Source organism: Arachis ipaensis, chromosome B4, assembly GCF_059453495.1.
Source record: "Arachis ipaensis isolate K30076 ecotype BB chromosome B4, ASM5945349v1, whole genome shotgun sequence".
Classification (NCBI taxonomy): domain Eukaryota; kingdom Viridiplantae; phylum Streptophyta; class Magnoliopsida; order Fabales; family Fabaceae; genus Arachis; species Arachis ipaensis.
In genome coordinates, this window is record NC_142439.1 from 14671551 (window position 1) to 14683879 (window position 12329).

The window sequence follows — 12329 nt, forward strand, 5'->3', positions numbered from 1 at the left end:
CCTCCGTGGCCTCTTGCAACACCTTAATAGACACCGACGCATCAGCTCGAACCAATGGATAGATCCTCGCACAGATAACATGATAATCAAGCTGCTTGTGGTCGCTTGATATCGATGTGGCCATACACGTGTGCGGACCGTTGTACCTCCTAACCTCCCATGTGCCCTTCCTTTTCCGCATGACTATCCGAATCAACCACGTGCACCCGTTACCAAACTCCTTGCATCTCCCTTGGTATTTCAGGTTGTCGGACTCCATAACCTTGTACTCAACTCCACGCCGAATACTGTAATCCTTCACACTCAACACGGCTTCCTCTTTACTCTGGAAGGATTGGCCAATCTGAAATTCAGACATATTTGTCCCATCATGCATCCCCTGCCCCTCGAATGTTGCATCAGCATTCTGCTGTTGGCCGATGGCTTCCAAGTTCAAAGAAGAGAGGTGGGGAGGGTACTCCTGTGTTGCAGAACCGGAACATCCATGGGCTGAACGTCCGCCTCTTGGAATATCATCATCACTGTCCCCACCAATATCGACAGGCTCCTCATCCAAATCATCGTCAAACAGTGCATTCTCAACCCGATCCGGTCCGGCATCGCATTCAAAATCAGGAACAACAGGACCAACATATGCATGAACAGCCCCAGCACGTTCGGGCTCCGAATTCGGAACTGCCACTGCTACCACAGGCATCGATGTTGAGGCACCACCGGCTGGGATCGACTGAGGATTTGGGGCCGATGCCCCTGAGCTATCCACACCATCTTCCAACTTTGCAAACAGCTCAGTTACCCTCACCTCCGGAAAACTACGCCTGCAGTGAAACAAGACATGCAAGTCTTCATCCGACCCGATCACGAAGGTCTCATATCTCACACCAGTTGAGACAACATCAATGGGAATCTTGTAAAATAATTTTTTTACCCACTTCGTCCCACACACACCGAGCTTCCGTAATATGCTTTGCTTAATCTCCGCCAACGTATTCGAAGATCGAATAAAAACACTAAGCGGTTCTCTATCTGTGAATTTTACACCATGCCTTTTGCTCTTTTGAATTTTTCCAGAGCAGTGAACCAGAGCCACAAAACTATCCTCTCCCTCCATTTGTGAATAACACTCTACTTCTTCACATTTGGTCCCTCTCTGGTTTATATAGGCAGCCCCATTCACACACACTCACGTAAACCGCTGCTGCCAGCAGCGGTTTACACACACTCACTTACACGTAAACCGCTACTGCCAGTAGCGGTTTACACACACGCACACACACACGTAAACCGCTACTGCCAGTAGCGGTTTACACACACGCACACACTCACGTAAACCGCTGCTGCCAGCAGCGGTTTACACACACTCACTTACACGTAAACCGCTACTGCCAGTAGCGGTTTATACACACACACACTCACACGTAAACCGCTACTGGCAGTAGCGGTTTACATAAAATATAGAAACAATGCATTTGCGTATTAAAAACTGAAACAATGTATTTGCGTAATATTGGAGATCAAACAATTTACATGCGTAAATTGCCCTATATTTGACGTGATGAATAAGTATATGGTTTGTTTTTTTTAGTTGGATGTATTAGATAGTCTCTAATCTTAAGTATTACATCACATAATTACACACATCAACTACACACGTATTTAAAGATTTTATCCATTATTTAGCCATTACCAATATTTGAACCCGGGTGTGTGATTCATGAAGCAAAGAAGGTGGAGAGGAAAGTGAAAAGGCCATTTATCTAAGGCCCATAGATAGATAGCATAAACTTGCTGGCTTTAATGGGCCTTTTGGGCTCTTCCCAGTTCCCATTGTAATGCTATCACATTATAATATGCAAACCCACAACTATGACCGCCAATGTTTTTGGATTGGACCTCGTCCAAAAAAATAAATAAACAAAATGCACGCGATTCAGTTGTCTTTTTGGTCGGTAGAGATTAATGATTAGCCTTAATGGTGACACTTCCAACCAAAAATATGAAACCTCAATGGTTAATGCTGACACTCGTTAAGGTCTGGCCAAAAAAGAGAAAACTTGTGGTAGTGGTACATTACATTGTATTCAAAATTAATAAAAAATCATATTTTATTATGTAAGAGTCTAATGGCAGAACTTATATTAAAGCGTCACTTTTTTTTTTTTTTTTGCCCTTTTTTAAGCAGAGGTGGTATTAGTTATGCATAAATTTAGTGCAACTTATAGGGCAAATAACCTAAAAAAAAAATGAAAATCAAATTTATATGGATCCCGTAAAATAAAAAATGCTACATGCATGTTTTCATACATAAATTCGTATAAATCGAATTAGATTAAATCGATTTAATTCTTTTAGTGGTAAATCAAATTAATAGAATTTGAACTACTATGATTTTAACTAAATCGAATGAGCTTGAATCGATATAATATAGTTTGAAGTGTACTCATGATAAATCGAATCTGTAGATTTCGAATTACATCCATAGTTTTTGCTCATAGTAATTTGAATTAGGTGGATTCAAATTCGGCATTAGTAAATCGAAATAGGCTGTTTCGATTTACTTGGAACGATGGATATTGGTAAATCGAAGTAGGGTGTTTCGATTTATTCGGTGTATACCTATATAAAGCATTCGAAGTCACATGCTTCAAATTACATTTCACCTCATTTCAGAAAAAATTTTCACTCAAAAACACCCTGAGATTCTAACTGCGGAAATAGAAGACGACCCAAACCGTATCTATCGGTTAGACGCGTCGCCCATATTACTGGTTCTATCCATGAAGATGTTAGTTTCCAAAATTGAATATCTTTAAAAAATAAATAGTGGTTTGTGATGTTAAGTCGTTTAGAATTTCATTATGTGCGCTATTGAGATTTTTAAACTACAGATGGTAGTTTTGCAAGTAATTTAGTATTTGTTAGAATTTTAATAGTACAAATGCAAGGTGAAATAGTGTTAAACGATGCTTAGTTAGAGTAGTAATTAATTATATTAGAGATTTTTTGGGAGTTTAGGATTTACTAATATAAGTTTCGAATGTTAGATTAAATGGGCAGCAGAAATTTGGCAAGAATTTAAATTAGCTTAATTTTTTAAATTTAATTTAATCCCTAAAGATTAGGTTAACGAGCAGTAATTTAGTTTATTCTTATTTTAGTTAAAATTAATTTAGTTTGGGTTGAGAAAAATTCTTAGTGAATTTAATTTATTTAAAGTTAATGTAATTTAATACTTAAATGTTAGTGTTTAAATTAATATAATTTAATTTAGTTTGTTTTTATAGTTTATGTATTGAATATTAGATTAATTATGTACTGTTAGAATTTAATTTAATTTTGTTTAATACAACTTAATTAAATTATTTATTGTCAGGTTATCTAGGTTATCTATGTTCAGGGATGCAACAAAATTTACATTAAAATTTAATTTTAGTAGAGTTGTCCACTTTAGGGCATTAGGGATTAAAGTTGGATATGATTTTGTTAAGAAGGGCCTGGATTCCGTGATAGTCTTTTGGTGAATTGGTTTGTTAATTGTGACTGTTCTAAAAGAATTTTTTTTCATTGTTGTGCAGCCACATCGATGTGTCACTAGCATGAGGAGGCAGCACGGTATGCCCTCGACGACAGGATCATACTGTACCTGCAGATGGCCAAATTAGCCCATCTCGCGAGGATCAACGACCATTGGTTTAGATTCGATGAGTCACTGGTCAGTGCATTTATCGAACGGTGGCGGCCCGAGACTCATACCTTCCACATGCTGTTCAGAGAGTGTACGATTACGCTTCAAGATGTTGCATACCATTTAGGTCTTCCCATCGATGGACAGTATGTCAGTGGTTACCTGACAGACTTCGAGCAATTCATTGATGGTGGGCGATCTGCATGGGATTGGTTTTAGAAATTGTTGGGTGTGTTGCCTCCGGCGGACTACATCGACAAGTCCACTGTGAAGTGTACTTGGATGCAGGAGACATTTAGCCACCTTTCTAACGACGTAAGCGAGGAAGGTGAAATAAAACTGTCGACGACGGTGAAATAAAACTTGCAAATCCTCGTCATTGCCTATCACAAACGAGTCATACTTCTTCCCATTACGAACAACAGATCCCTGTCAACAAGGCTCATAGAAGGTTTGAGAAAGTCACTCAACGGATCTTTATTAGTGAATTTTATTCCCGGTCGCATTTTTTTCTTAATCCCTTTGTAGTACACAAGAACTAGAAAACTCTCTTCACTAGCCATTGTCAATTTACCCTCAATTGAACACTCCACGTTCTCACCCTACTTATATAGAACACGCATACTAAGTAAATCAAATTTACCCAATTCGATTTAATGATATGCATTTGTTCCCTATTAAATCGAATAAGGTAGATTCGAATTATAACTCTAAACCCACCATCGTAAATCGAATCACTATCATTTGAATTGTATGGATGAACGTCCACCAACATAAATCGAAACACCCTTTTTCGAATTGCATGGATTTAAGTTCTTCAACATAAATCGAATAATGTTGATTTGAATATCATGAAAACTTAATAAATCGAATTAGGTTGTTTCGATTTATATTAACTGAAGGTAAATCGAAATAAATTGCTTCAATTTATATAAAATTATGGCACCCACGTAACGTTTTCCATTTTAGGGGATCCATGTAATTTTCTACTCAATTCATTTCTTTATGTGATTTCCCCATAACAAAGTATACTAATTAATTAATATTCCATATCTTACTATACTAACTAATATGCTTTTACTAATTATAATTAACTTTTAATTTGATGAATATTTCTGATCATAGTTGCTATCCATACTCTCTCGCTCAAAGTTGTCCATTGTATTCCTCTTCCATTGTCACCCTTCAACGCAATTGCGCTATCCTCATTGCTCTCACCCTATGTCTTTAGACATATCCCTCAAAATTTAACCTTGTTCTCACTACTACTTTTGCTTTTTAGTTCAATCGATAATCCATTAGGTCATATCTTTGCTGTTTTGTCACCTTTTCCTATGAGATTTGCTTGTCGTAGCTTTTTTATAAAGTTATGATTCCTGTTCTGGCCCAACCCAATTAAGACCAAATACCACTTTGCAAACTCACCCGACTAAGCCAAGGTGTTCCCTGTGTGATGAGACCCCCCAGCGAAGATTTGGACAACTAGTGGTTTGGGACAGCTGGCAGAAGCTTCCAGACACAGGGGCCCAAATAAAAGGGCCCACCCAATAAGCATGAATAAATGGGAGGGACCTACCCCTTTGGTGCACGAATTCTCACACTTCGTACAACTAAACCAGCAAGTACATTGGGTCGTCCAAGTAATACCTGAGTGTGTCAAGGTCGATCCCACAAGGATTGTAATTTGAAGCAAGCTATGGTTATCTTGTAGATCTTAGTCAGGCAGATAAAAGAGTTGTTTATTTGTTTAATTCGCATGAAAAGAAAATAAATAAAACGTTACTCAGTTGATGATGAATACAATGATAAGAAGATGGTTAAGGCTTGGAGATGCTTTGTTCTTCTAGATTAATCCGGTCTTACTGTCTATTCCAACTGTGAATGATTTCTTCTATGGCAGGCTGTATGTGATCAACGCCTTTCTTAAGGGATCGCCAATGCTCCTCCAGATCTGAACCCTAGGGTTAGTGCGGATTCAGTCTGATTGAAGGTGAAGCTCTTGCAGTTTATTCTCTTTTGTGATCCTACTCAAAATGCCACAGACAAGGTCAAATCTTCCAGATCAGAGGATGATCGCCTTTGGTTCTAGCCTCTACCACAAAGACTCTAATCTCCCCATACAACGGCTGAACTGGTGTCTCGAGAAGTCCCCAACAAAGTTGTGGATTAGCCGTCTAGGAGATGTATAATCAAACTAGTGGTTCATCATTGTCCGATAAAAGACTCACTCTAAACCACTGTAGAATGAGATAACCTTGTGCCAGTTCAACACATTCATAATGATGAAGAACGGATATACATCTTAGAATAGAGAATCAAACACGTATTGAGATAGAACAGTAGCACTTTATTAATTCATAAAACTCAGCAGAGCTCTTCCCCTCAACCTAGGAGGTTTAGAAACTCATACTGATAGAAAATACAATGTGGAAGTCAAAAATATGGCAAAAGAGGTCCCCAAAAGATGTAAAAGTTCTCAAATAAATACTAGACTAATGACTAAGGATTACATAAAAAGGATAAAACAGTCTTTTAGTGCTAAAATCCACTTCTGGGCCCCACTTGGTGAGTGTTTGGGCTGAGCTTGATTGAGATCCACGTGTTAGGAGGCCTCTAGGGTGTTAAACGCTGGCTAGGGGTCCTTTATGGGCATTGGACGCTGGACGCCAGAATAGGGCAGGAGGCTAGCGTTGAACGCCAGTTTTAGGCCTTTAATTCTGAAGCAAAGTATGAACTATTATACATTGCTGGAAAGCTCTAGATGCTAGCTTTTCATAACCGTTGAGAGCGCTCCGTTTGGACTTCTGTAGCTCCAGAAAAGCTCTTTTGAATGCAAGAAGGTCAGATCCGGACAGCATTTATAGTGCTTTCTCTGTTTTTGAATCAGACTTTTGCTCCAACTCCTCAATTTCAGCTAGAAAATACCTGAAATTGCATAAAAATTCTGTTTTATCTAAAAATTTTAGGATTTCTCAACCTCAAGATCATCCATGTTAAATCATTAAAAAATATAACTGAGAGCGCAGAAGCGTCTCTTCATTCGAGAGAATGATTGAGATCAAAGAGCTTGGTTCTTGTGGTTCTTTGATCTTCTGTATCCCTGATAGGGCTGAATCACAACTCCACTGTGAAAAAAGAGCTATGGATGTGAGTTTGATGTGTTGGAGACCAAAATTCTGAAGTCATTATTTATATTTGAGTGTGACACTCATTAAACCCTAAAACTCAAATAAAATAGTATATATAGTTTTAATCTCATTTATCCAAGTCAAAAGTAATAATGACTTATTTAATTCAATATTTATGACAATAAATGAGATCACCGTTATATAAGTCATTTAATGTGAAATTACCTAATTTGCGATTATAATTAATATATGTATTATCCATAAATATATTAAGAAATAATAATTTTCTAACAATCTTCCATTTGGGATATACATATATATTTTTCTGAGATAATCACATCTTATAAATTTTATGTGCACATATGAATGTTATTTTCCTGATTACTTTAATAATCTGGTCTGTCTCATATATAAGTTATGAAATTATTGCAACGAAACCACGATGATTGCCATACTAAAATACTCAACCACATAGATCAAATTTGGATGAGAAAATTCAGAAATTACATGCAAAAATGATCTCATACATGCCTATTTCCAACTGGTCCAACTTAAATAAAAATTATACAGATGAAACTGCAAGGGCAATGCCCAGGCTCCTATCCTCGGCAGGAGAAAGGTGGCAACGAGCTCAACAGCGACGGTAATGGGATAAGCAGCGATGGCGACATGAGCTGTGAAGGAAGATGAAAGTTGTGAAGGGGTAGGCAGCGATGGACTCAGCAACAACGATGACGGGAGCTATGAGGATTTTTGTGAAGAAGTCGAGAAGAAGAAGACTCTGGGTGAGGATGACTGGGTTTCTCTTGCATGGCTATAGAGTATGGACTGAAGCTGTGAATCACTGAATCTGTGACGTGAGACAAATCCTTATTCCTAAAAAGTATTTATATATATATATCTGGGGCGGGTACACCCTAAACCCAACCATGCCCTGTTCTAAGCAAAATTAGCCCCGACTCGGGTCAAGTTATTACCCTCCCTAACCGAGTATGAACGGATTGGGTACCTGCGTATTCGGGTACTCCTGCCAAGTCTAATCACGTATTGATGCTCTATTTGTTAAGGGTTTATCATTAGCCAATGAATTGCTACACACACAAAGCGAGATTCTAATTCCTAATAGTTGTTTAAGCGGATGAGTGGGATGATCACTCAACAAATTCAAATTGATTAAGACGAATACTAATTATTTTTAATATTTTAATATTAAAAATTTTAAAAGTTTAATTTTAATTATAACTTTATAAAATATTTATAATAATTAATATATATTTTATTTAATTTTTTAATAAATTTTTTATATAATTTTATGTATTATCCCATACCAAATACAAAAACATAACTAATTAATTATTATAATAAGGTTTCAAGAGAGCACTGATATATAAGGGACCGGATAGCATTAAATATATAATCAAGAATTGTTGTAAAGGTAAAACTACCGGTCTCAAAAACTTAAACCAATAAAAAATATAATATTAATAATTATATTTTTAATATTTTTTAAATATGAACTTCTTTTAAGTTTATTTGATTTTTTGTATAAATTTTTTTAATTTTTTATTTTATTTTATATTATTTCTTTTATTTTTAAGATTTACCAAAAATCAAATTCTAGATTTTTAGACATAAAATTTTGATATCATATTATAAAACTATTCATCCCAAAAACTTAAACTAATAGAAGAAGATAATATTAATAATTATATTTCTAATAAAAATAAAGTATGTTTTATATTTTTATTTTTTATGATTTTTTTAAATACTTCTAACATTTAATTTTATTTAGTTTTATTTTTAATTCATTCAATTTTATCGTTTAATATTTTCGATTTGTTTTAGAATTATCTTTAGATGTTTTTTATTTTATCTCTGGTATTATTTTAGATAAAATTTGTACGGTTGCTCGGGTACCGGACGATTCGGGAAGATCCTTCGGTTGGTGAGGTGGGGTATCGCCTTGTTCCGGGTTGCGGAGTTGGAGCTGGAGTAGCCGACTTCCCGAGATCTTGGTGTGGAGAGGGGGTGTCACCTGCAATGACACTCTGACGCCCAAGTCAATAGAGTGTATAGGTGATGTGAGAATTTGGTGTAAGGTGACGTATCTTGGGGGAGGGGTAGGACCCTCCCCTTATATACCTTGTCAGAAAAGTGGGCCCCATAGGAGAAGGCCTCCTTCCAGGAAGTTTCCTTCTCTCCAGCTGTTATGCAGCTGGCAAGGAGGGTGCGTGGCCCGGTCGGTAGACAGGCGGGTGCGATGACCCGCCCAACCGGGTTGGTAGGTCTTCGGGCCAGTCGGTCTCCACACCTAGCTGGGCTGGGTCGTAACAGTGCCCCCAACGCGCCAGCAATGGTCGTGAGCACCGTTGGTGGCGCGTTATGTTTTCTCTCGTGCGTTGTTGCTAGGTCGGCCGCTCGTGAAGAGGGCGTGCCTCTTGTACGCGTGTCTGTTTGTTGCTGGGGATAACCTTTCGTCGCCTCGTTCTTCGCGTCAAGCATTTAATGCTCATAATGGGTTATTTCAAAACCCTGCGTGCAAAGACTATTTTACCCTTTCCCTTCGCACTTCTTGAGTCAGTTTCTAATCTTTCTAATCCCTCAGTCAGTTTTCGTTTTTCCCTTCCACTTCATTTCCTTGTTCGTTCTGCTTTCATCTTCTTTATCTTCAAATCCTCCACCACAATCTTTGCATTCCTGCGCATTTGTTCCCCCTTACTTTCTTCCCAGCCATCGCATTCGATCCTGGTAAGCACTCATCCCTCGCTCTCTGTTTCATGTTCATTTTATCTTCATTGTCTATGCTCCTGTATGCATGCTGCTCTCCTGATTTGACTTGTATATTGGATGACATTAGTGTTAGGTAGGTGCATTAGGGGGGTTACCATTCCAGGGCATTAGTTTTTAGGCTTTTACTTAGGATTTGCTTCGGCCATGCTTGGTTTCAGTTATTGAATAGGCTAAATGTAATTTCTGGACCTTTTTTGAACTCTCGACCTCGTAGACTAACCGAGTGGTGCCCCCACTGTAGGTATGCCTCGTCACGTTTCACGAGCTTCCTCCTCAAGCGCGGGTTACGACCGATATGCTTGGGTGACCTCCGACGTGAAAGACTCCCCAAACCAAATGGGCGAGGAGGAGCTGACCGAGTTCCGTCAAGCCGAGTACTTGTGCGGCAGGACCGACGAGGAGTCTAACTATGATGTTTTCGTCCCCGCCCCTAACGAACGGTTATACGAACTCAACCTCCACTCCCCTTGAGTTGCCGACTGGATCTGGTTCTACAAGGCAATATTTACCCAATTGGGGTTCGCATTCCTTTCTCTTCTTTCCAAATGGCGCTCCTTAACCGATGCTCCGTGGCGCCGTCGCAGCTGCATCTGAACAGTTGGGCTTCCATCCGCTGTTTTGAGATGGTGTGTGAATACTTAGAGCTGTCGGTGTCCGTCAACGTTTTTCTTTATCTTTTTAACCTAACGAATCCTTCCAAAGAAGGGAAAGCAAGGAAAGGATTCATGTCTTTCCAATCTGCCCAGGGTCGGAGAATTTTTGGCTTGTTTGAGGACTCTTACCACGGTTCAAGGACAAGTACTTCAAGGTTCGCCCAGTCAAAGGTCGCCATCCCTTCTGGCTATCGTTGGAGGAGTAGCGCCTCATCCCGACATATTGGAGTTTTGGGGCGGGGTCCAATACCTTTATTAAGGTGACATACAAAGGGATGTCCACTATGGACAAAAAGATTGCCGACGTGTTGTTGGCTGTTTTTGGGGAAAACCATGTGAATCCCTATCTCCTTATGGGTGACCGGGAGATCGCCAGAAATTATATTTGTAAGTAGCTTTAACTTGCATTTCTTGCGCTACTGTGGCTTTGATTTGTTATGTCGATTTCACGACTAACCTGTTTCACCATTTTGTTGCAGTGGAAATGTCTGCCGAGGTGACAGGCCTTAAGAATTTATATAACACCTTTCTGGCTGGCGACAGCGATGAAAAACAGCTGACGGGAAGCAGGAGGCCCCACCTAAAAATAATGAGGACTAGGCAGTATCTCCACCCCATGACGTCGAGATGCCGGACCAAAATACTGATGAGGCGCATGCCTCTCCCGTTCATGACGAGGTGGATGGTACCGACGAGGGCTCGACCTTCAACCCACAACTTGAGGAGGATGATGTGAAGGTTATCCACAACCCAAAGAGGAGAAAGTCTTCCTCCAGCCCTGAAGGAGTCCTCACTGTGATGGAGAGGAACTTTGATGCCGAGAACTTTATAGACTCCCAGTTGCTTCCCGGTACGGAGGAGTATTTCCATGGCTCGGATCTCCCTGGGCAAGTGAGGTGGATGTACCGTTCTCTTATCTGTGGCACCGCCATAGCCAGGAAGGCCGAGTTTGAGCTGTCGTGGATGCAGTCGGTGCAGAGGAGGCTTGAGTCCTCTGTTAAGGCCAACAATCAATTTAAGGTGCAAGTTGAAACACTTCGGGAGCAACTGTCCAAAGCGGAGGAGAAGCTCAAAGCTGCCGAGGAGAAGGCCGCTGTTGCTGAGGAGAAATTGAACATTTCTGATGCAGCCATTTCCCGGCTAATCGAGCGGGAGCTGACCTTGGAGAGCCAGCTTAATGCGGCGCAGGGTCGGGTGGCTGCTTTGGAGAAAGAATGCGATGAGACCGTCTCATCGGCTAAGACTGCCCAAGCCGAAGCTGAAGAGTTTAAGAAGAAGTACAAAGAGACCGTGAAACAGGGAAAGACTGCCATACTGATGACTGAAGAGGCCCTTAAAGCCCAGGTGAAGATCATGGCACCTAACTTCGACACATCGGCGATCGGGGTCTTTAAAACCATTAAGGACGGCAAGATTGTCGATAAGTCGAAGAAGTGATCTCTGTACTCTTGTATGTAATTTTATTTTTTGTGGATCTTGTCGTGTAGTTTGATGAACTTCGTTGTTGTGCATGTTGGATCTTGTAATTTTAAACTGCTTAAGTAGCCGCCTGGTCGGCTTATGGTTACAGTTTTTCCCCACTTACTCGGTAGTGCATTTTCGTTCTATTTTATTACCGTTTTGTTGGTATTGGCTTGTCGCTTGCGTTGGTTTACCGTTGCATTGGTAATTTGATGAAGCCAAGTCGTGGCTTCACTAACGCTGCAGCCGTTTGTTAAGGCGTTAACTTAGTTGGTTTCCGGGGTGATCAGTCCCGGGGTACCGTGTCGTTGCCTCATTTAACCTGTATCATAAGAAATTTGTTGTTGTGGGATGTATAAATGGGGAAAAGTAAATTTAACAAGTGAACATTAATCAGCAACTGAACAAATCTATTGCAATGATAGGTATTTAACAGAAGTAAATTATTTGATGATAAAGCGAAAAACACGGGTCTTACTGAGCCGGTCAGGTCACCTATTCGGCGTGTTGGGACTAGGAATAAAATCTTCTTAAGTTACCCGCGTTCCACGTTCTCGGGACTTCCTTGTCGTCGAGTCTTTCCAATTTGTAGGCGCCCTTACCGATCACCTC

The 12329-nt window shown here is 39.8% G+C and overlaps 1 protein-coding gene across 1 annotated transcript; it reads left to right on the plus strand.

The window, feature by feature from the left end:
• The first annotated feature begins 11054 nt into the window (after nt 1-11054).
• LOC148566737 (uncharacterized) lies at nt 11055-11693 on the plus strand. Its single transcript, XM_088484409.1, has one exon. The coding sequence runs from the start codon at nt 11055-11057 to the stop codon at nt 11691-11693; it is 639 nt and encodes a 212-aa protein (XP_088340535.1).
• The last annotated feature ends 636 nt before the right edge of the window (nt 11694-12329 follow it).

Bases quoted from the DNA above. Each gene is read 5' to 3' on its own strand.
- LOC148566737 (XM_088484409.1), top strand. From the start codon at position 11,055: ATGGAGAGGAACTTTGATGCCGAGAACTTTATAGACTCCCAGTTGCTT.